The sequence below is a fragment of the Cherax quadricarinatus genome, chromosome 95, assembly GCF_038502225.1.
Source record: "Cherax quadricarinatus isolate ZL_2023a chromosome 95, ASM3850222v1, whole genome shotgun sequence".
Taxonomy (NCBI): Eukaryota; Metazoa; Arthropoda; class Malacostraca; order Decapoda; family Parastacidae; genus Cherax; species Cherax quadricarinatus.
The window spans coordinates 7581062-7604893 of NC_091386.1; the positions used below are offsets into that span (position 1 = coordinate 7581062).

General features: G+C 45.7%; 1 protein-coding gene across 2 annotated transcripts in view; it reads left to right on the plus strand.

The window, feature by feature from the left end:
- LOC138855453 (transmembrane protein 272-like) overlaps positions 1–23832 on the plus strand; it is a gene marked incomplete at its 5' end in the record, with an annotated part of 77756 nt that overhangs the window by 23007 nt on the left and 30917 nt on the right. For both annotated transcript variants that reach the window (XM_070104923.1, XM_070104924.1), the window contains 2 exon segments: positions 5974–6015; positions 23532–23684. In XM_070104923.1, coding sequence (XP_069961024.1) covers positions 5974–6015; positions 23532–23684 — 195 coding nt within the window.

Genomic DNA, 23832 nt, shown 5'->3' on the forward strand with positions numbered 1-23832 from the left:
GGTGAAGCTGGAGATTTTGTCCAGGTAGCCGGGAATTATACGCAGGAAGGAATACATATAAATGAGCTCATAGGGGACAGAAGCCATAGTAGGGAAACAAGTGTAGTCAAAGATAAGATAAAACCAATATTGCAAACTAGAAATACCGCAGGAAATAGCAAACAAGAGGACTCCACTAGCAATAGTGAGGATATATTACCAAAAACAACTGGTGGGAGCTCCATTGTTGGTGCTAGGGAGGATAGAAGTAAGACAGGGAAACATGCACCAACAGGGAATACAGTCACAGAAACCCAAGGCAAACGGAAACCAAGCCTGTGCACATACTATGCACTTGGTATCTGCAGACATGGGAAATCTGGAAAAACAGATGGGACGTGCAACTATGACCACCCTAGGAAATGCCATGCCCATATGACAACAGGAAAATGCAAACTCCCTTCCTGTAAGCTTTTTCACCCTGAACTGTGTACCTCTTCAGTACAGGAAAGACTGTGCTATAACTTAAATTGCCAGGCATACCATCTAAAGGGGACAAAAAGATACAAAACATCCAGGCCATGGGAAAACCTGGGTAGCCACAGCCACTCAAGAGGGAGAGGTTTTTTAGTGCCAGGAAGGAAAAAAAACTGGCAGGAAATGGCAGAAATCGTACACCAAATCCAGTCATTCCTGGAGTGGAACCACAGTCGATGGCCTCCACTCCAAACCAACAGATACAGATACTAATGCCGGAAAAAAAATCCCCCCCCAGTACCAACAATACCACCAGTCCGATAGCATTCTTCTTTGCAAATATACAGGGTCTAAAGCCAGCAACAAACAACAAAATACCTTTCATCCGTGGACTGCTTGCAGAGGCAAAGGCAATGTTCGCGGCTTTCACTGAGACCCACATAAAGGATCACTTGGACAACGAAATATGGATCCCAGGTTACAACCTATACAGATGTGACAGAGTGAACAGGCAAAAGGGGGGGGGGGGGTTGGCCTGTACATTGCAGAGTCACTTGTTTGCACAGAACTGCTAAATGCCTCAAATGATGTAGTGGAAGTTTTAGCAGTAAAGGTCGAGAACCAAAACCTAGTCATTGTGATAGTCTACAAGCCTCCGGATGCAACATCCCAGCAATTCCAGGAACAGCTGTTAAAAATTGACCACTGTCTGGAAAACCTTCCAGCTCCTGCACCCAACATCTTGCTCCTGGGGGATTTCAACTTAAGGCACCTAAAATGGAGGAATATAGCAAATAATATTGTTGCAGTAATAACACCAGGAGGCAGCTCTGATGAAAACTCACACTCACGCGAGCTTTTAAATCTCTGCACAAAATTCAATTTAAACCAGCAAATAATAGAGCCTACTAGACTGGAGAATACACTAGACCTCATCTTCACTAACAATGATGATCTGATAAGAAATATCACCATATCAAAAACAATATACACAGATCACAACATAATTGAGGTTCAGTCATGTATGCGCGGAGCCCCAGACCGACATAATGAGATTAGTCACGAGGGAGCATTCACCAAATTCAACTTCAATAACAAAAACATAAAGTGGGACCAAGTAAACCAAGTCCTAACCGATATAAGCTGGGAAGATATACTAAGCAACACAGACCCCAACTTATGCCTAGAACAGATTAACTCGGTGGCACTCGATGTATGCACAAGGCTTATTCCTCTAAGAAAAAGGAGGAGTAGATGTAAAACAGAAAGAGACAGGCGCTCCCTTTACAGGCGACGGAAAAGAATAACAGAGCGGCTAAAAGAGGTCAATATATCTGAAATGCGTAGGGAGACACTGGTCAGAGAAATAGCAAGCATCGAACTTAAGCTAAAAGAATCCTTTAGGAGTCAGGAATCGCGGGAAGAACTAAAAGCCATAAATGAAATCGAAAGAAACCCAAAGTATTTCTTCTCCTATGCCAAATCAAAATCGAGAACAACGTCCAGTATTGGGCCCCTACTTAAACAAGATGGGTCCTACACAGATGACAGCAAGGAAATGAGTGAGCTACTCAAGTCCCAATATGACTCAGTTTTTAGCAAGCCGCTAACCAGACTGAGAGTCGAAGATCAAAATGAATTTTTTATGAGAGAGCCACAAAATTTGATTAACACAAGCCTATCCGATGTTATCCTGACGCCAAATGACTTCGAACAGGCGATAAATGACATGCCCATGCACTCTGCCCCAGGGCCAGACTCATGGAACTCTGTGTTCATCAAGAACTGCAAGAAGCCCCTATCACGAGCCTTTTCCATCCTATGGAGAGGGAGCATGGACACGGGGGTCGTCCCACAGTTATTAAAAGCAACAGACATAGCCCCACTCCACAAAGGGGGCAGTAAAGCAACAGCAAAGAACTACAGACCAATAGCACTAACATCCCATATCATAAAAATCTTTGAAAGGGTCCTAAGAAGCAAGATCACCACGCATCTAGAAACCCATCAGTTACACAACCCAGGGCAACATGGGTTTAGAACAGGTCGCTCCTGTCTGTCTCAACTATTGGACCACTACGACAAGGTCCTAAATGCACTAGAAGACAAAAAGAATGCAGATGTAATATATACAGACTTTGCAAAAGCCTTCGACAAGTGTGACCATGGCGTAATAGCGCACAAAATGCGTGCTAAAGGAATAACAGGAAAAGTCGGTCGATGGATCTATAATTTCCTCACTAACAGAACACAGAGAGTAGTCGTCAACAGAGTAAAGTCCGAGGCAGCTACGGTGAAAAGCTCTGTTCCACAAGGCACAGTACTCGCTCCCATCTTGTTCCTCATCCTTATATCCGACATAGACAAGGATGTCAGCCACAGCACCGTGTCTTCCTTTGCAGATGACACCCGAATCTGCATGACAGTGTCTTCCATTGCAGACACTGCAAAGCTCCAGGCAGACATCAACCAAATCTTTCAGTGGGCTGCAGAAAACAATATGAAGTTCAACGATGAGAAATTTCAATTACTCAGATATGGTAAACATGAGGAAATTAAATCTTCATCAGAGTACAAAACAAATTCTGGCCACAAAATAGAGCGAAACACCAACGTCAAAGACCTGGGAGTGATCATGTCGGAGGATCTCACCTTCAAGGACCATAACATTGTATCAATCGCATCTGCTAGAAAAATGACAGGATGGATAATGAGAACCTTCAAAACTAGGGAGGCCAAGCCCATGATGACACTCTTCAGGTCACTTGTTCTATCTAGGCTGGAATATTGCTGCACACTAACAGCACCTTTCAAGGCAGGTGAAATTGCCGACCTAGAAAATGTACAGAGAACTTTCACGGCGCGCATAACGGAGATAAAACACCTCAATTATTGGGAGCGCTTGAGGTTCCTAAACCTGTATTCCCTGGAACGCAGGAGGGAGAGATACATGATTATATACACCTGGAAAATCCTAGAGGGACTAGTACCGAACTTGCACACGAAAATCACTCACTACGAAAGCAAAAGACTTGGCAGACGATGCACCATCCCCCCAATGAAAAGCAGGGGTGTCACTAGCACGTTAAGAGACCATACAATAAGTGTCAGGGGCCCGAGACTGTTCAACTGCCTCCCAGCACACATAAGGGGGATTACCAACAGACCCCTGGCAGTCTTCAAGCTGGCACTGGACAAGCACCTAAAGTCAGTTCCGGATCAGCCGGGCTGTGGCTCGTATGTTGGTTTGCGTGCAGCCAGCAGCAACAGCCTGGTTGATCAGGCTCTGATCCACCAGGAGGCCTGGTCTCAGACCGGGCCGCGGGGGCGTTGACCCCCGGAACTCTCTCCAGGTAAACTCCAGGTAAACTCCTTGTCTTACTACAATGTTCAGAGGACTAGAGTGTTTACAAATGTCTTTTTAAGCTCCCCACTCCTTGTCTTACTACAATGTTCAGTGTACTAGAGTGTTTACAAATGTCTTTTTAAACTCCCCACTTCTTGTCTTACTACAATGTTCAGAGGACTATTGTTTGGATAAATGGTTTAGAGAACATTTGCGGAACATTTGGGTATCTGTATTCTGGAATACTAATTTCAAAGGTCGTTAAGTGAGTCATTAGTTCTATTAACTACCATGGTAGTTAAGAGGGTTATTTGTACTTGCCTATTTAAAACCAGTAAATTTCAATTTCTTTCAGTGTATATGGTATACTCAGAAGTACCACTCTCAGTGTATATGGTATACTCAGAAGTACCACTCTCAGTGTATATGGTATACACAGAAGTACCACTCTCAGTGTATATGGTATACACAGAAGTACCACTCTCAGTGTATATGGTATACACAGAAGTACCACTCTCAGTGTATATGGTATACACAGAAGTACCACTCTCAGTGTATATGGTATACACAGAAGTACCACTCTCAGTGTATATGGTATACACAGAAGTACCACTCTCAGTGTATATGGTATACACAGAAGTACCACTCTCAGTGTATATGGTATACACAGAAGTACCACTCTCAGTGTATATGGTATACACAGAAGTACCACTCTCAGTGTATATGGTATACACAGAAGTACCACTCTCAGTGTATATGGTATACACAGAAGTACCACTCTCAGTGTATATAGTATGTTGATAAATGGGTTATCAGCTACGTTTAAACAGTGAAAACTTAACTTAAAGACAACTCATCGCCTGCACAGCCGCCCCTGCAGACGAGGTCTAGAAGCTGTCGACTCATCTCTCAACGGGCTGTAAAGAGTTATAATTTGTAAGATTATAAATTACCCCTAGGGGGTGTTATGTCAGCATATTTCATTCACTGATTGCTGACAAACTTACTTGTGTGGACTCAAAAGTCCGCACCTTACTGCCGACTATAGGTTGATTACAAACTCCTTGCGACACAAGAACTGCGCAGTCCCCCGTACTACAAGAAATCCGTAACATACCATGCTCTTGTAGCGTGAGCTATGGTGTTCTTCACACCTTCGACAGGTATCGGTGACTTGATAGAAGCTGAAGTGTCCTTGGATGTCCACGTCTTCCATTGTCTTGGAAACGCACACTGGTACACTATGTTCCACAAGATTTGTCTTTATTGTTCACAATGTTATCACTGAAGAAGCTGATCACACTTCTCTTAAATGTTTATTGTGTTTTATGAGATACTTTGTTCACACTAACGCACAGATCAGTGTTCTTTGTTGGTTATCCTGGCGTCAGTGTCACTATCAGTAGAGTCAAAAGTAATCTGAAGACGCCACAGCGCCCCATGCAGTCACTCCTCCAGCACAAAGAAAAGCTGACCTAGTACTTTTGCTTCCTTGCCACTTCCTCGATGAAGCAAAGCAGAATGTTTGATTCTTGCTGTCTTAAGCATAGACAACAATGTCCACTATCTTTACTATGGTAACAAAGTGGGAGCAGGATTTTCCTTAATTGTCCTGCTAAGTAAGAGATGTACTGTCTCTTATTAAAATACACTCTGCAACACTCTGCAAGGAGCAGCGGTCACTTGACCACGTCACATACTCGTACGGCATCTGTGATCAATTACTCACTGTAGCAGTAAACAAGACGCTTGCCCCTTCTGAGAGGGCTGGGCCCCTCAGGGCTGAAAGGGGCTGAAGGGGGCTGATACCCCCCTCCTGGAGAAAATTTCTCCACATGGTATACACAGATGTACCACTCTCAGTGTATATGGTATACACTGAGAATCATCACTCATAGTGTATATGATATACACAGTGTATATAGTATACACAGACGTACCACTCACAGTGTATATTGTATACACGGAAGTACCAGTCAGTGTATATGGTATACACAGAAGCACCACTCTTAGTGTATATGATATACACTGAGGTGTACTTCTCTCACTGTATTTACACTTATATATACACCTCTCATTGTGTATATAAATCCGAATTAAATCCTAAATCCTAGTTTCATTTATTCCAGACACCCTGAGGCAAAAGTACATTCATTTTTCTTTCTTTTCAGAGCACAGTTATGACGGGGACGACGATGACTCTGGCGGCTGTGGTAAGCTATTGCGTTAATGTTTTCGTCTCTGTAGTAAAGGTTTTCTGACAAAATTAGTGGATGATTCTTCGTAATTTGTAAGTTTGTTATTAAATACGATTACTGTTTGGGTATTAATTTCGTAATATAACCTAAATTGTAAGATATGCCATTTCGTTTTTTTTACGGTATGAACGAAATTCCTTCTGATGGTTTACGATTAAACTAATATTTCGTACGTGTTTATATATATAATGGCTAAGCAGGGCTCTGGTGGCCTGGTGGTTAACGCTCTCGCTTCACACGGTGAGGGCCTGGGTTCGATTCCCAGCCAGAGTAGAAACATTGGACGTGTTTCTTTCCACCTGTTGTCTATGTTCCCCATCAGTAAAATGGGTACCTGGGTGTTAGTCGACTGGTGTGGGTCGCATCCTGGGACACTGACCTAAGGAGGCCTGGTCACAGACCGGGCCGCGGGGGCGTTGACCCCCGGAACTCTCTCCAGATAAACTCCAGATAAGCAAGACTTCGGAAATTTAGAGAGGATAGAGCAAAATAAGATGACTTGGAGGGTGTATAACTCTATAGTAGAGGGGAAAAGGGGTAGGGGACGTAATACGAAAAGGTGAAGGGAGGAGGTAAAGGAGGTTTGGTTGTAATCGTGTCATTGCGATTTCGTGAGTCAGGTTTTCTTCGTGAGAGGGGCTTTGACTTTCAGCAAGCGTGTGTGAGAGTGTTAGAGAGGGACGAGTAGAGGCAAATGATTTTTATGATTTGGCCTAGTCCAGGAATGTAGGAGCACTGCAGGAGGCTCACTGGCCTAGTCCAGGAATGAAGAAGCACTGTCGTAGGCTCACCGGTCTAGTTCAGGAATGTAGGAGCACTGTAGGAGGCTCACTGGTCTAGTCCATGATTGCAGGAGCACTGCAGGAGGCTCACTGGTAAGTCCAGGAATGTAGGAGCACTGCAGGAGGTTCACTGGTCTAGTCCTTGATTGTAGGAGCACTGCAGGAGGCTCACTGGCCTAGTTCAGGAATGTAGGAGCACTGCAGGAGGCTCACTGGCCTAGTCCAGGAATATAGGAGCACTGTAGTAGGCTCACTGGCCTAGTCCAGGAATGTGGAAGCACTGCAGGAGGCTCACTGGTAAATCCAGGAATGTAAGAGTACTGCAGGAGACTCACTGATCTAGTCCAGGAATGTAGGAGCACTGCAGGAGGCTCACTGGCCTAGTCCAGGAATGTAGGAGCACTGCAGGAGGTTCAATGGTCTAGTCCAGGAATGTAGAAGCACTGCAGGAGGTTCACTGGTCTAGTCCAGGAATGTAGGAGCACTGCAGGAGGTTCACTGGTCTAGTCCAGGAATGTAGGAGCACTGCAGGAGGTTCACTGGTCTAGTCCAGGAATGTAGGAGCACTGCAGGAGGTTCACTGGTCTAGTCCAGGAATGTAGGAGCACTACAGGAGGCTCACTGGCCTAATCCAGGAATGTAGGAGCACTGCAGGAGGCTCACTGGCATAGTCCAGGAATGTAGGAGCACTGCAGTAGGCTCATTGGCCTAGTCCAGGATGATAAAAGCACTGTAGTAGGCTCACTGGCCTAGTCCAGAATGGTAGGAGCACTGTAGTAGGCTCACTGGCCTAGTCCAGGAATGTAGGAGCACTGCAGGAGGCTCACTGGCCTAGTCCAGGATGATAAAAGCACTGTAGTAGGCTCACTGGCCTAGTCCAGGATGGTAGGAGCACTGCAGGAGGCTCACTGGCCTAGTGCAGGATGGTAGGAGCACTGCAGAAGGCTCACTGGTCTAGTCCAGGATGGTAGGAGCACTGCAGGAGGCTCACTGGCCTAGTCCAAGATGGTAGGAGCACTGCAGGAGACTCACTGGTCTAGTCCAGGAATATGACACCAAAATCCTTCCTCCAACAGACATTCATTTGTCCAACATATGTATAAAAATACTTTTACCTTCAGGATTATAAGAACATAAGAAAGGTGGAGCACTGCAGGAGGCCTACTGGCCCATATTAGGCAGGTCCTTCTCAAACCAAAACCCACTAACAAAAATATTTGTCCAACCCATTATGAATGTTAACGAACATCGTGGACTGTATAATTATCAAGTTTACGCATACCGTAACACGCATACACTATACACAAACAATAGGTATGTATACTAATACATGTGATAAATACCGTGTTGACGGTACGGAGATGTTTGAGGCGTTAAGTAAGTAAGTAAGTAAGTAAGTTTATTCAGGTACACAAATACAGTTACATAGAATTATCATACATAGCAGCATATGTGTAGAGAACCTGGGATAACCCAAAAAAGTCAGACAGAGTGACTTATTTCCAACTTGTTCATCCAACTTGTTCACTGCTGTTACCTACAAAACGTATATTGTAGTTTCTTAAACGCAAAAACCTGGAATTAACTGTGACTCGTTCACTACGAAAATCAGGCGAATAATAATAATAATAATAATAATAATAATAATAATAATAATAATAATAATAATAATAATAATATCATTATTTACTAGCAGTACATGTACAAGGTATACCAGTACATGTACAAGGTATACCAGTACATGTACAAGGTATACCAGTACATGTACAAGGTATACCAGTACATGTACAAGGTATACCAGTACATGTACAAGGTATACCAGTACATGTACAAGGTATACCAGTACATGTACAAGGTATACCAGTACATGTACAAGGTATACCAGTACATGTACAAGGTATACCAGTACATGTACAAGGTATACCAGTACATGTACAAGGTATACCAGTACATGTACAAGGTATACCAGTACATGTACAAGGTATACCAGTACATGTACAAGGTATACCAGTACATGTACAAGGTATACCAGTGCATGTACAAGGTATACCAGTACATGTACAAGGTATACCAGTACATGTACAAGGTATACCAGTACATGTACAAGGTATACCAGTACATGTACAAGGTATACCAGTACATGTACAAGGTATGCCAGTACATGTACAAGGTATACCAGTACAAGTACAAGGTATACCAGTACATGTACAAGGTATACCAGTACATGTACAAGGTATACAGACCATAGCTGACATCAGTGACATACTACTATATAGAAAGTCCCTTGTTATGTACAGCATTTCCCGCAAATTATGTCAGTTTTGTCCCAGGATGTGACCCACACCAGTCCACTAACACCCAGGATGTGACCCACACCAGTCCACTAACACCCAGGATGTGACCCACACCAGTCCACTAACACCCAGGATGTGACCCACACCAGTCCACTAACACCCAGGATGTGACCCACACCAGTCCACTAACACCCAGGATGTGACCCACACCAGTCCACTAACACCCAGGTACCTATTTTACTGATGGGTGAGCTTACTCAACCGGTGTAAGGAAACACACCCAATGTTTCATCCCTAGCCGGAAATCGAACCCGGACACCACCGTGTGAATCGAGAGCTTGGCCTACGAGGCCACGGGCCACAGCGAGTAATATTACCTCTCTAAACAGCATTCGAAATGTGCGAAAAATGAATGCTGGTTTTGGCCATTGATGGGGGAGATGTTTCGCCCTAGAATGAAGCCATTAATTCACAGCTTGTGAAGTGATGACGTCACTGATAAGCGAAACGTTTTCACCATAAAATTCCTCGTTTCTCATTCAGTTTTATACTGAATGAGAAACGTAGTTTAACTTGCAATTATAGTTTACCCTGTATAATTATAATTGACAATGTATAATTGAAAAATTATAATACACTGTAGGCCTAGTGTTGGTACACTGTCCCAGTGTGTTACCATGGGTGTGTAGGCCTAGTGTTGGTACACTGTCCCAGTGTGTTACCATGCGTGTGTAGGCCTAGTGTTGGTACACAGTCCCAGTGTGTTACCATGCGTGTGTAGACCTAGTGTTGGTACACTGTCCCAGTGTGTTACCATGGGTGTGTAGGCCTAGTGTTGGTACACTGCCCCAGTGTGTTACCATGGGTGTGTAGGCCTAGTGTGTGATGTAGTCCAGCTGGGCTTGTGAGGTCTCTGGGGAGACCTAATTTAACCAATTATATGGTCACACCTTGCCTTGGCAGACGTTTGTAGCCACGCCCACGTCTGAGGTCTTTTGTTCTTGACGCCTCAGACCTAGGCGTCAGGTCGTACACGTGGTTGTGGAGGGTGCTTGGACCACCATAAAAGCCCAAGGAAGAGCATGATCAAGAGATTCGAGCAGAGCTGCTGCTGGGATGCAGAGCTCCTGAGCAGAGACTTCGAGCGGAGCTGCTGCTGGGGTGCAGGGCTCGGGAGAAGGCTGCTGAAGTCTCTGGAGGAGACTGTTGGAGGCATTGGGCAGAGTACTGGCTTGGCGCAGAACTCGTGCTGTGTAGGTCTTGGGACCTGTGGCTTAGTTCCTGTAGTGAACTGTCCTCTGTGCTATATTGTAAGTTACATTCATTTTGGTCAAGTTGATTGTGTTCCCTGTCTCACTGCTTATGTGTACCACCCCATTTATCTGTTCCCAAATATATTATGGTACAAAGACGTAATAATAAACTGTGTTTGAGTAGAATAGTAATATTCACTGTCCCTGTTACTTGCTATTCATATTTCTTATATTTTATTATGTTTATATATGAGTGAAGAGTGGGTGAGGCATATGTTAGTGAGTATTGTAGAGTTAATGAGAGTGTCGTGGTGGTCACCACTGACCTGTCACAGGACCTACCTACCTCTGCATACCTCACTCCTACCACCTCGCCTGTCCCCTACCTACTGACTCCCTCCGCTTACTCCCATATTCCCCACTTATATCCTATTCAATCATTACCCCCCTACATGACATGGTGTCTAAGCGGTGGTGGTTCTTCTTATTTTTATAGTAGGAACCAGTCCCATGTGCCTTATTTTTGACTGCTCGGTTATACATATGCTACCATTTGCTACCATTTGATTTTGTGTGTTATTATAATATTATAATCCTAGTGATCTTAATTGACCTTTTCTTGACAGTGGGTCTGAATAATTGCTTGGTTGTATTATTATATTTGGTGGAGTTGGTTGTTGGTTTGAGATAAATGGTGGAGAATATCAGTGTTTGAGTGAGACTTTTGGGGGAAGCAATTACTGGCCGAAATTGAATATTTACAGAGGAATGAGAAGTCACCCAGCCCGCCTTGGAAGACTTACCCACAACTGTCACCCATTGAAGAGTTGCCTATGATTGCTGTCCACCTGATGTGCCCAGTCACCCAGCTGATATGCCCAGTCACCCAGCTGATGTGCCCCAGTAGATGTATTGCTGCCCTGGTCTGTCATCCAGTGTAGTGGGTGTCTGTCTGCGTCACCCAGCCTCTGTGACCATCACCCACGGACCGCCAGTTACCCGCAGTTGCCAGGGATGGGTGACCGCACCTGCTGTTGATGACCTGAAGTGACCTCACCTCACCTCGAGCAACTGACCATAGCCTGCTACTGCTGATGTCGGCTGCTGTGATGCTGCTGAGATGCTGTAGCCGTGCTGCTATGCTGTGGCCGTGCTGAGATGCTGTAGCCGTGCTGCAATGCTGTGGCCGTGCTGTGTGCTGCTGTGATGTTGAGATGCTGCGGCCGTGCTGTGATGTTGAGACGCTGCGGCCGTGCTGTGATGCTGGGACCGTGCTGCGATGCTGTAGCCGTGCTGCGATGCTGTGGCCGTGCTGTGTGCTGCTGTGATACGGCCGTGCTATGTGCTGCTGTGATACGGCCGTGCTGTGATGATGGATATGCTGTGGCCGTGCTGTGATGCTGCGATGCTGCCTAGCTCAAGAGGAGATGGCGGTGATGCTGCAGTGGTGTGTGAGGGATTCTGGCTGGTGTGCCAGGACAGGAGAATCTACTATGAAGGAGTTGCCATCCTCGGAGATGCGGAAGGACGTGAGCCGCGGAGATGGACTCCAGCTGCTGGGACCAGCCTGCTTTCAAGGGCGGCATGGAGGTGTGTCCTGCCTTGCTGGTCGACCTGTGCGACAGGTATGCGGGGATGCCCTGCCAGCCATGAGAGACAATTAAGAGTGTGAGATGTCCCCAGCCTACTTTGACTTGCCAGAAGTGTTAGTGTTACCTGTGTGAAATAAGGTGACCTTGAAAACGGTCCAGTGATTATGGCCGCCTTGTTTTATGAGGCCAGTGAATCCTAGTAGTGGCATAGGATAATGGAGGGTCTTAGCTGCGATGCCTGCCCTGTCTCGATTTTCAGATGTTGTAGTGTGCATGTGAAGTGTGCCGAAAATGCGACCTTGGTGGTCGTGAAGTGGTCCAGTTGCAGTTACTTGAAAGAATGCAACCCGTTGGAGCAGTTTTCCACGCCATAGAAGCCTAGAGAGGTTTGGCCCAATGGTTAACGTGCGAGGGTGACTAGCATTGGCTAGTGCATTTCTAGTAGAAGTAGGGAAGGCACTGGAGCCCGATATTTAGGTTTAAGGAGAAATGACGGGTAAGGAGGCTTTGCACCAGAGAGCGACTATTATGCTGGCCAACTGCCAGGGGTACTGATTATGCTGCCTTGTGGTAGTTGAGGAGGTTGAGGGAAATATAATTGTATTATGTATAATTTTGTCTTTGTATTGTAATAGATTTAAGGGATTAGGATTAAAATAGTCTAATAACTAGGACAAATTGTCCTAGTTCTCAGATATTTTAAATTGGGGGAGAAAGGGGGATGTGATGTAGTCCAGCTGGGCTTGTGAGGTCTCTGGGGAGACCTAATTTAACCAATTATATGGTCACACCTTGCCTTGGCAGACGTTTGTAGCCACGCCCACGTCTGAGGTCTTTTGTTCTTGACGCCTCAGACCTAGGCGTCAGGTCGTACACGTGGTTGTGGAGGGTGCTTGGACCACCATAAAAGCCCAAGGAAGAGCATGATCAAGAGATTCGAGCAGAGCTGCTGCTGGGATGCAGAGCTCCTGAGCAGAGACTTCGAGCGGAGCTGCTGCTGGGGTGCAGGGCTCGGGAGAAGGCTGCTGAAGTCTCTGGAGGAGACTGTTGGAGGCATTGGGCAGAGTACTGGCTTGGCGCAGAACTCGTGCTGTGTAGGTCTTGGGACCTGTGGCTTAGTTCCTGTAGTGAACTGTCCTCTGTGCTATATTGTAAGTTACATTCATTTTGGTCAAGTTGATTGTGTTCCCTGTCTCACTGCTTATGTGTACCACCCCATTTATCTGTTCCCAAATATATTATGGTACAAAGACGTAATAATAAACTGTGTTTGAGTAGAATAGTAATATTCACTGTCCCCGTTATTTTCTCCATTTTATTTATGTTTAGTTAAAGTAGTGAGAGGGTGAGCAGTGTGGAGTGGTGGGTAGAGTAATGAGAGGTGAAGTTGTGGTCACCACTGACCTGTCGTTACCTACCTACCTCCGCTAATCATCTCACTCCTACCACCTCGCCTGCCTCTCCCCTGCCTACATAATCCCTTACTCCCATATTCCCCACTTATATCCTATTCAATCATTACCCCCTACATGACAAGTGTTGGTACACTGTCCCAGTGTGTTACCATGGGTGTGTAGGCCTAGTGTTGGTACACTGTCCCAGTGTGTTACCATGGGTGTGTAGGCCTAGTGTTGGTACACTGCCCCAGTGTGTTACCATGGGTGTGTAGGCCTAGTGTTGGCACACTGCCCCAGTGGGTTACCATGGGTGTGTAGGCCTAGTGTTGGTACACTGTCCCAGTGTGTTACCATGGGTGTGTAGGCCTAGTGTTGGTACACTGTCCCAGTGTGTTACCATAGGTGTGTAGGCCTAGTGTTGGTACACTGCCCCAGTGTGTTACCATGGGTGTGTAGGCCTAGTGTTGGCACACTGCCCCAGTGTGTTACCATGGGTGTGTAGGCCTAGTGTTGGTACACTGCCCCAGTGTGTTACCATGGGTGTGTAGGCCTAGTGTTGGTACACTGTCCCAGTGTGTTACCATGGGTGTGTAGGCCTAGTATTGGTACACTGTCCCAGTGTGTTACCATGGGTGTGTAGGCCTAGTGTTGGTACACTGTCCCAGTGTGTTACCATGGGTGTGTAGGCCTAGTATTGGTACACTGTCCCAGTGTATTACCATGGGTGTGTAGGCCTAGTGTTGGTACACTGTCCCAGTGTGTTACCATGGGTGTGTAGGCCTAGTGTTGGTACACTGTCCCAGTGTGTTACCATGGGTGTGTAGGCCTAGTGTTGGTACACTGTCCCAGTGTGTTACCATGCGTGTGTAGGCCTAGTGTTGGTACACTGTCCCAGTGTGTTACCATGAGTGTGTAGGCCTAGTGTTGGTACACTGTCCCAGTGTGTTACCATGCGTGTGTAGGCCTAGTGTTGGTACACTGTCCCAGTGTGTTACCATGGGTGTGTAGGCCTAGTGTTGGTACACTGTCCCAGTGTGTTACCATGGGTGTGTAGGCCTAGTGTTGGTACACTGTCCCAGTGTGTTACCATGGGTGTGTAGGCCTAGTGTTGGTACACTGTCCCAGTGTGTTACCATGGGTGTGTAGGCCTAGTGTTGGTACACTGTCCCAGTGTGTTACCATGGGTGTGTAGGCCTAGTGTTGGTACACTGTCCCAGTGTGTAGGCCTAGTGTTGGTACACTGTCCCAGTGTACTCACCTATTTGTGGTTGCAGGGGTCGAGTCTTAGCTCCTGGCCCCGCCTCTTCACCGGTTGCTACTAGGCCCTCTCTCTCCCCGCTCCATGAGCTTTATCAAACCTCGTCTTAAAACTGTGTATGGTTCCTGCCTCCACTACGTCATTTTCTAGGCTATTCCACTGCCTTACAACTCTATGACTGAAGAAATACTTCCTACTATCTCTCTGACTCATTTGTGTCTTCAACTTCCAATTGTGGCCTCTTGTTTCTGTGTCCCCTCCCTGGAACATCCTGTCTTTGTCCACCTTGTCTATTCCACACAGTATTTTATATGTCGTTATCATGTCTCCCCTGACCCTCCTGTCCTCCAGTGTCGTCAGGCCGATTTCCCTTAATCTTTCTTCATAGGACATTCCCCTTAGCTCTGGAACTAACCTTGTCGCAAACCTTTGTACTTTCTCTAGTTTCTTGACGTGCTTTATCAAGTGCGGGTTCCAAACAGGTGCTGCATACTCCAGTATGGGCCTGACATACACGGTGTACAGTGTCTTGAATGATTCCTTACTAAGGTATCGGAATGCTGTTCTCAGGTTTGCCAGGTGCCCATATGCTGCAGCAGTTATCTGGTTGATGTGTGTTTCCGGAGACATGCTCAGTGTTATACTCACCCCAAGATCTTTCTCCTTGAGTGAGGTTTGCAGTCTTTGGCCACCTAGCCTATACTCTGTGGTCTTCTGTCCCCTTCCCCTATCTTCATGACTTTGCATTTGGCAGGATTAAATTCGAGAAGCCATTTGTTGGACCAGGTGTCCAGTCTGTCCAGGTCTCTTTGAAGTCCTGCCTGGTCCTCATCAGATTTAATTCTCCTCATTAACTTCACATCATCTGCAAACAGGGACACTTCTGAGTCTAACCCTTCCATCATGTCGTTCACATATACCAAAAATAGCACTGGTCCTAGGACCGACCCCTGTGGGACCCCGCTCGTCACAGGTGCCCACTGTGATACATCATTACGTACCATGACTCGTTGTTGCCTCCCTGTCAGGCATTCTCTGATCCATTGCAGTGCCCTTCCTGTTATATGCGCCTGATGCTCTAGCTTCTGCACTAATCTCTTGTGAGGAACTGTGTCAAAGGCCTTCTTGCAGTCCAAGAAGATGCAATCAACCCACCCCTCTCTCTCGTGTCTTACTTCTGTTATTTTATCATAAAACTCCAGAAGGTTTGTGACACAGGATTTGCCTTCCGTGAATCCGTGCTGGTTGGCATTTATACTCTTGTTCCGTTCCAGGTGCTCCACCACTCTCCTCCTGATAATCTTCTCCATAATTTTGCATACTATACACGTCAATGACACAGGTCTATAGTTTAGTGCCTCTTTTCTGTCTCCTTTTTTAAAAATGGGAACTACATTTGCCGTCTTCCATACCTCAGGCAGTTGCCCAGTTTCCAGGGACGTGTTGAAGATTGTGGTAAGTGGCACGCACAACATATCTGCTCCCTCTCTAAGGACCCACGGGGAGATGTTGTCCGGTCCCATTGCCTTTGAGGTATCGATGTCCCTTAGCAGTTTCCTCACCTCCTCCTCATCTGTATGTATGTCGTCCAACACTTGTTGGTGTATTCCTTGCTGGGGTCCCCATCTGGTCTGTCCCCCCATAGTCCTTCCTGTCTCTAGTGTAAATATATTCAGTTAAAGAGAGAAATAAAAAAGGGAATTAGAAAAGCAAAAAGAGATTATGAGGTTAAAGTTGCAAGAGAATCGAAGACTAACCCAAAAGGATTCTTTCAGGTATACAGAAGTAAGATCAGGGACAAGATAGGCCCACTCAAAAGTTCCTCGGGTCAGCTCACTGACAGTGATAAGGAAATGTGTAGAATTTTTAACACATACTTCCTCTCAGTTTTTACACAGGAGGATACCAGCGATATTCCAGTAATGATAAATTATGTAGAACAGGACGATAATAAACTGTGCACTATTAGGGTCACAAGTGACATGGTCCTTAGGCAAATAGATAAATTAAAACCTAACAAATCCCCAGGCCCTGATGAACTGTATGCAAGGGTTCTAAAGGAATGTAAAGAGGAGCTTAGCACACCTTTGGCTAATCTTTTCAACATATCACTACAAACTGGCATGGTGCCAGATAAGTGGAAAATGGCAAATGTGATACCTATTTTCAAAACAGGTGACAGGTCCTTAGCTTCGAACTATAGACCAATAAGCCTAACCTCCATAGTGGGAAAATTTATGGAATCAATAATTGCCGAGGCAGTTCGTAGCCACCTTGAAAAGCATAAATTAATCAACGAATCTCAGCATGGTTTTACAAAGGGGCGTTCCTGCCTTACGAATTTATTAACTTTTTTCACTAAGGTATTTGAGGAGGTAGATCATGGTAATGAATATGATATTGTGTATATGGACTTCAGTAAGGCTTTTGACAGGGTCCCACATCAGAGACTATTGAGGAAAATTAAAGCACATGGAATAGGAGGAGAAATTTTTTCCTGGATAGAGGCATGGTTGACAAATAGGCAGCAGAGAGTTTGCATAAATGGGGAGAAATCAGAGTGGGGAAGCGTCACGAGCGGTGTTCCACAGGGGTCAGTGTTGGGCCCCCTGCTGTTCACAATCTACATAAACGACATAGATGAGGGCATAAAGAGCGACATCGGCAAGTTTGCCGATGACACCAAAATAGGCCGTCGAATTCATTCTGACGAGGACATTCGAGCACTCCAGGAAGATTTGAATAGACTGACGCAGTGGTCGGAGAAGTGGCAGATGCAGTTTAATATAGACAAATGCAAAGTTCTAAATGTTGGACAGGACAATAACCATGCCACATATAAACTAAATAATGTAGATCTTAATATTACGGATTGCGAAAAAGATTTAGGAGTTCTGGTTAGCAGTAATCTGAAACCAAGACAACAGTGCATAAGTGTTCGCAATAAAGCTAATAGAATCCTTGGCTTCATATCAAGAAGCATAAATAATAGGAGTCCTCAGGTTGTTCTTCAACTCTATACATCCTTGGTTAGGCCTCATTTAGATTATGCTGCACAGTTTTGGTCACCGTATTACAGAATGGATATAAATTCTCTGGAAAATGTACAAAGGAGGATGACAAAGATGATCCCATGTATCAGAAACCTTCCCTATGAGGATAGACTAAGGGCCCTGAAACTGCACTCTCTAGAAAGACGTAGAATTAGGGGGGATATGATTGAGGTTTATAAGTGGAAGACAGGAATAAATAAAGGGGATGTAAATAGTGTGCTGAAAATATCTAGCCTAGACAGGACTCGCAGCAATGGTTTTAAGTTGGAAAAATTCAGATTCAGGAGGGATATAGGAAAGTACTGGTTTGGTAATAGAGTTGTGGATGAGTGGAACAAACTCCCAAGTACCGTTATAGAGGCCAGAACGTTGTGTAGCTTTAAAAATAGGTTGGATAAATACATGAGTAGATGTGGGTGGGTGTGAGTTAGACCTGATAGCTTGTGCTAACAGGTCGGTTGCCGTGTTCCTCCCTTAAGTCAATGTGACCTGACCTGACTAGGTTGGGTGCATTGGCTTAAGCCGGTAGGGACTTGGACCTGCCTCGCATGGGCCAGTAGGCCTTCTGCAGTGTTCCTTCGTTCTTATGTTCTTATGTTCTTATGTTCTTAAATCTCGTGTTGAGCTCCTCACATACCTCTTGATCGTTTCTTGTGAGTTCTCCACCTTCTTTCCTCAGCCTTATCACCTGGTCCTTGACTGTTGTCTTCCTCCTAATGTGGCTATACAGCAGTTTCGGGTCAGATTTGACTTTCGATGCTATGTCGTTTTCATACTGTCGCTGGGCCTCCCTCCTTATCTGTGCATACTCGTTTCTGGCTCTTCTACTATTCTCCTTGTTTTCCTGGGTCCTATGCCTCCTGTACCTTTTCCATTCTCTGTTGCACTTAGTTTTTGCCTCCCTACACCTTCGGGTAAACCAAGGACTCGTTTTGGTCTTCCTATTCTTTCTGTTTCCCTTGGGAACAAAACTTTCCTCTGCCTCCTTGCACTTTGTTGCCACATATTCCATCATCTCGTTTACTGATTTTCCTACCATTTCTCTGTCCCACTGAACCTCCTGCAGGAAGTTTCTCATACCTGTGTAGTCCCCCCTTTTATAGTTTGGCCTGTCCCCTTCAGTTCCTGTTACCTTCTCCACTTGTAACTCTACTATATAATCAAAACTCAGAACCACGTGATCGCTAGCTCCAAGGGGCCTCTCGTAAGTGATGTCCTAAATTTCTGAACTGCTCAGGGTGAACACAAGATCCAGTCTTGCTGGCTCATCCTCCCCTCTCTCTCTGGTTGTGTCCCTGACATGTTGATGCATGAGGTTTTCAAGTACCACATCCATCATCTTGGCTCTCCATGTTTCGGGACCCCCATGTGGCTCCAGGTTTTCCCAGTCGATCTCCCTGTGGTTAAAATCGCCCATTACCAGTAACTTTGCTCTGCTCGAGTGAGCTCTTCTTGCCACCTCAGCCAGTGTGTCCACCATCACCCTGTTGTTTTCTTCGTACTCCTCTCTTGGCCTCCTGCAGTTCTGTGGTGGGTTATACATCACTCCAATGTGTTACTCCAATGTGTTACTCCAGTGTGTTACCATGCGTGTGTAGGCCTAGTGTTGGTACACTGCCTCAGTGTGTTACCATGGGTGTGTAGACCTAGTGTTGGTACACTGTCCCAGTGTGTTACCATGGGTGTGTAGGCCTAGTGTTGGTACACTGTCCCAGTGTGTTACCATGGGTGTGTAGGCCTAGTGTTGGTACACTGTCCCAGTGTGTTACCATGCGTGTATAGGCCTAGTGTTGGTACACTGTCCCAGTGTGTTACCATGGGTGTGTAGGCCTAGTGTTGGTACACTGTCCCAGGGTGTTACCATGCGTGTGTAGGCCTAGTGTTGGTACACTGTCCCAGTGTGTTACCAAGGGTGTGTAGGCCTAGTGTTGGTACACTGTCCCAGTGTGTTACCATGGGTGTGTAGTCCTAGTGTTGGTACACTGCCCCAGTGTGTTACCATGGGTGTGTAGGCCTAGTGTTGATACACTGTCCCAGTGTGTTACCATGCATGTGTAGGCCTAGTGTTGGTACACTGTCCAAGTGTGTTACCATGGGTGTGTAGGCCTAGTGTTGGTACACTGCCCCAGTGTGTTACCATGGGTGTGTAGGCCTAGTGTTGGTACACTGCCCCAGTGTGTTACCATGGGTGTGTAGGCCTAGTGTTGGTACACTGCCCCAGTGTGTTACCATGAGTGTGTAGGCCTAGTGTTGGTACACTGTCCCAGTGTGTTACCATGGGTGTGTAGTCTTAGTGTTGGTATTGTTACGTTGGTTGTCCCTTATTACTTTGACAGTAAGGTTCTCACTACATGTTCTAGTGTGGGGTAACTTTTTACTTAATGGCCTTATCTGTCTAGTGGTAATACTTACATCATGGCTGATCATCCTGAGTGTTTCTGATATCCTTTCACCAGCCCTCTTCACAGGTTATGTAGACTACTACTATAAAAATATAACTGTATTCTCAATAGATGTGTACAGAATATACAATTACAGCCTCACATTTTCAAAACAAAGATCTACACACTCCATAGCTGTTCTCCACATGGTGTATCCCAACAACTTTTGTCCTTCTCTCTTCTTGACATAACTCTGGGCTAACCAGTGTTTTGACACACTTTAGTCACCCTGGGTATGGTGGCCACAACTTAAATTATAAAAACTCACCCCTGGAGCACACACAATGCCCCAAAAGATAGAAAGAAGGACCCAGAGATCTTGCCACCTCCATGTCAACAAGAGAAGAGAGAGAGGGAAAAGGGGAGAGGGAGGAGCCTAGCTAATCTCCTCCCACAAAAACAAAAGACTGTTGCCAAGCACAATTCTCTTGTTACCACAATTCTACTATACCTTATTTTACTGTTACAAAAAGAAATACAACTTTATAAACTACTTGTTTAAATTGTGTGTGTGTGTGTATAGTATAACCTATCATATTGAGAAAAAAGGCTTGACCCAGCTGCCTCTCAGTCATAAGGTTGATCAGCCCTTATGACACTTAGAACTGAGTCCCCATCAATTCAATATAATTAGGTATTCCAGAGTAACTGTTACTTATAAATACATGTTGGGTCCTATAGCCCCATGACAGTACACTGTCCCAGTGTGTTACCATGCGTGTGTAGGCCTAGTGTTGGTACACTGTCCCAGTGAGTTACCATGCATGTGTAGGCCTAGTGTTGGTACACTGTCCCAGTGTGTTACCATGGGTGTGTAGGCCTAGTGTTGGTACACTGTCCCAGTGTGTTACCATGGGTGTGTAGGCCTAGTGTTGGTACACTGTCCCAGTGTGTTACCATGGGTGTGTAGGCCTAGTGTTGGTACACTGCCCCAGTGTGTTACCATGGGTGTGTAGGCCTAGTGTTGGCACACTGTCTCAGTGTGTTAGCATGGGTGTGTAGGCCTAGTGTTGGTACACTGTCCCAGTTTGTTACCATGGGTGTGTAGGCCTAGTGTTGGTATACTGTCCCAGTTTGTTACCATGGGTGTGTAGGCCTAGTGTTGGTACACTGTCCCAGTGTGTTACCATGGGTGTGTAGGCCTAGTGTTGGTACACTGTCCCAGTGTGTTACCATGGGTGTGTAGGCCTAGTGTTGGTACACTGTCCCAGTGTGTTACCATGGGTGTATAGGCCTAGTGTTGGTACACTGTATCAGTGTGTTACCATGGGTGTGTAGGCCTAGTGTTGGTACACTGTCCCAGTGTGTTACCATGGGTGTGTATGCCTAGTGTGGTACACTGTCCCAGTGTGTTACCATGGGTGTGTAGGCCTAGTGTTGGTACACTCTCCCAGTGTGTTTCCATGGGTGTGTAGGCCTAGTGTTGGTACACTGTCCCAGTGTGTTACCATGGGTGTGTAAGCCTAGTGTTGGTACACTGTCCCAGTGTGTTACCATGGGTGTGTAGGCCTAGTGTTGGTACACTGTCCCAGTTTATTACCATGGGTGTGTAGGCCTCGTGTTGGTACACTGTCCCAGTGTGTTACCATGGGTGTGTAGGCCTAGTGTTGGTACACTCTCCCAGTTGTTACCATGGGTGTGTAGGCCTAGTGTTGGTGCACTGTCCCAGTGTTACAATGGGTCTGGAGGTCTAGTGTTTGTACACTCTCCCAGTGTGTTACCATGAGTGTGTAGGCCTCGTGTTGGTACACTGTCCCAGTGTGTTACCATGGGTGTGTAGGCCTAGTGTTGGTACACTGACTCAGTTTGTTGTGATGGATGTATAGGCCTAATGTTGGTACACTGTCCCAGTGTGTTACCATGGGTGTGTAGGCCTAGTGTTGGTACACTGTCCCAGTGTATTACCATGGGTCTGTAGGCCTAGTGTTGGTACACTTTCATAGTGTTACCATGGGTGTGTTGGCCTAGTGTTTGTATACTTAGTGTTACCATGCGTGTGTAGGCCTAGCGTTGGTACACTCTCCCAGTGTGTTACAATGTGTCTGAAGGCCTAGTGTTGGAACACTCTCCCAGTGTGTTACCAAGGGTCTGTAGGCCTAGTGCTGGTACACTCTCCCAATGTATTACCATGGGTCTGTAGGCCTAGTGTTGGTACACTCTCCCAGTGTATTACCGTGGGTGTGTAGGCCTAGCATTGGTACACTCTACCAGTGTGTTACCAAGGGTCTGTAGGCCTAGTGTTGGTACACTCTCCCAGTGTGTTACCATGGGTCTGTAGGCCTAGTGTTGGTACACTCTCTCAGTGTGTTACCAAGGGTCTGTAGGCCTAGTGTTGGTACACTCTCCCAGTGTGTTACCAAGGGTCTGTAGGCCTAGTGTTGGTACACTCTCCCAGTGTGTTACCAAGGGTCTGTAGGCCTAGTGTTGGTACACTCTCCCAGTGTGTTACCATGGGTCTGTAGGCCTGGTGTTCGTACATTCAGTGTTTTACCATTGGTCTATAGGCCTCCTGCAGTGTTCCTTATTTTTCGCAGGTTATATACACGGAGAGGTGTATTTGTCCCAGTTCATACACCCTGAGGGTTTGGTGTATCATTATTTTAAGGGTATAATGTATTGTTGTATGATGTGAGACGGTCACGGTAGGTCTTAGTGACCCTCGTGTAGTAGATAGACTTTAAACCCCTTTAACCAGGCTCACTTATCACATCTTATGCACATCTTAAGTTGTATACATACTTCTAGACGTGTATCCGTACACCTGGAGTAGTATACATATACGTAGATTTGTGAACATCAAAATGGTATACAATACCGACAGGTTGGTAGGTAAGACACATAGGCAACAGTTAGGCAACTTTATTCCGAAACGTTTCGCCTACACAGTAGGCTTCTTCAGTCGAATACAGAAAGTAGGCAGGAACAGTAGAGATGTGAAGACGATGTAATCAGTCCATCACCCTTGAAGTCGTAGAATTTTGAGGTTGTCAGTCCCTCGGCCTGGAGAAGTTCAGTTCCATAGTCTGGAACTATCCATAGTCAGTTCCAGACTATGGAACTGAACTTCTCCAGGCTGAGGGACTGACAACCTCAAATTCTACGACTACAAGGGTGATGGACTGATTACATCGTCTTCACATCTCTACTGTTCCTGCCTACTTTCTGTATTCGACTGAAGAAGCCTACTGTGTAGGCGAAACGTTTCGGAATAAAGTTGCTTAACTGTTGCCTATGTGTCTTACCTACCAACGTAGATTTGTATACATACAAATTGATTTGTATACATCCTGACTGCCTTCAGTCTTAATGACCCAAGTGTAGTAGATAGAGTTGAAACCCCATTTAACTAAACTAATCTCTTATGTTCAGTGTTCGTCATGTTCACATATGTTCTGTTACAGGTGACTGCCTAGCCTCCCTGATACAGTGGCCGGTGTTCATCGCTGCTGCCATCATTGTTCCAGTGTTCGGGATCACTTTTGTCATCATAGGAGGGATCAATATTAATCACTGCAAGATTGAGCCTCTGCTCCCCATATGGCTCATTGTTCAGGGTGAGTCACTATTGTTCAGTGTGAGTCACTGTTGTTGTTCAGAGTGAGTCACTGTGTTCCTCAGTGTGAGTCACTGTTGTTGTTCAGAGTGAGTCACTGTTGTTGTTCAGGGTGAGTCACTGTTGTTGTTCAGGGTGATTCACTGTTG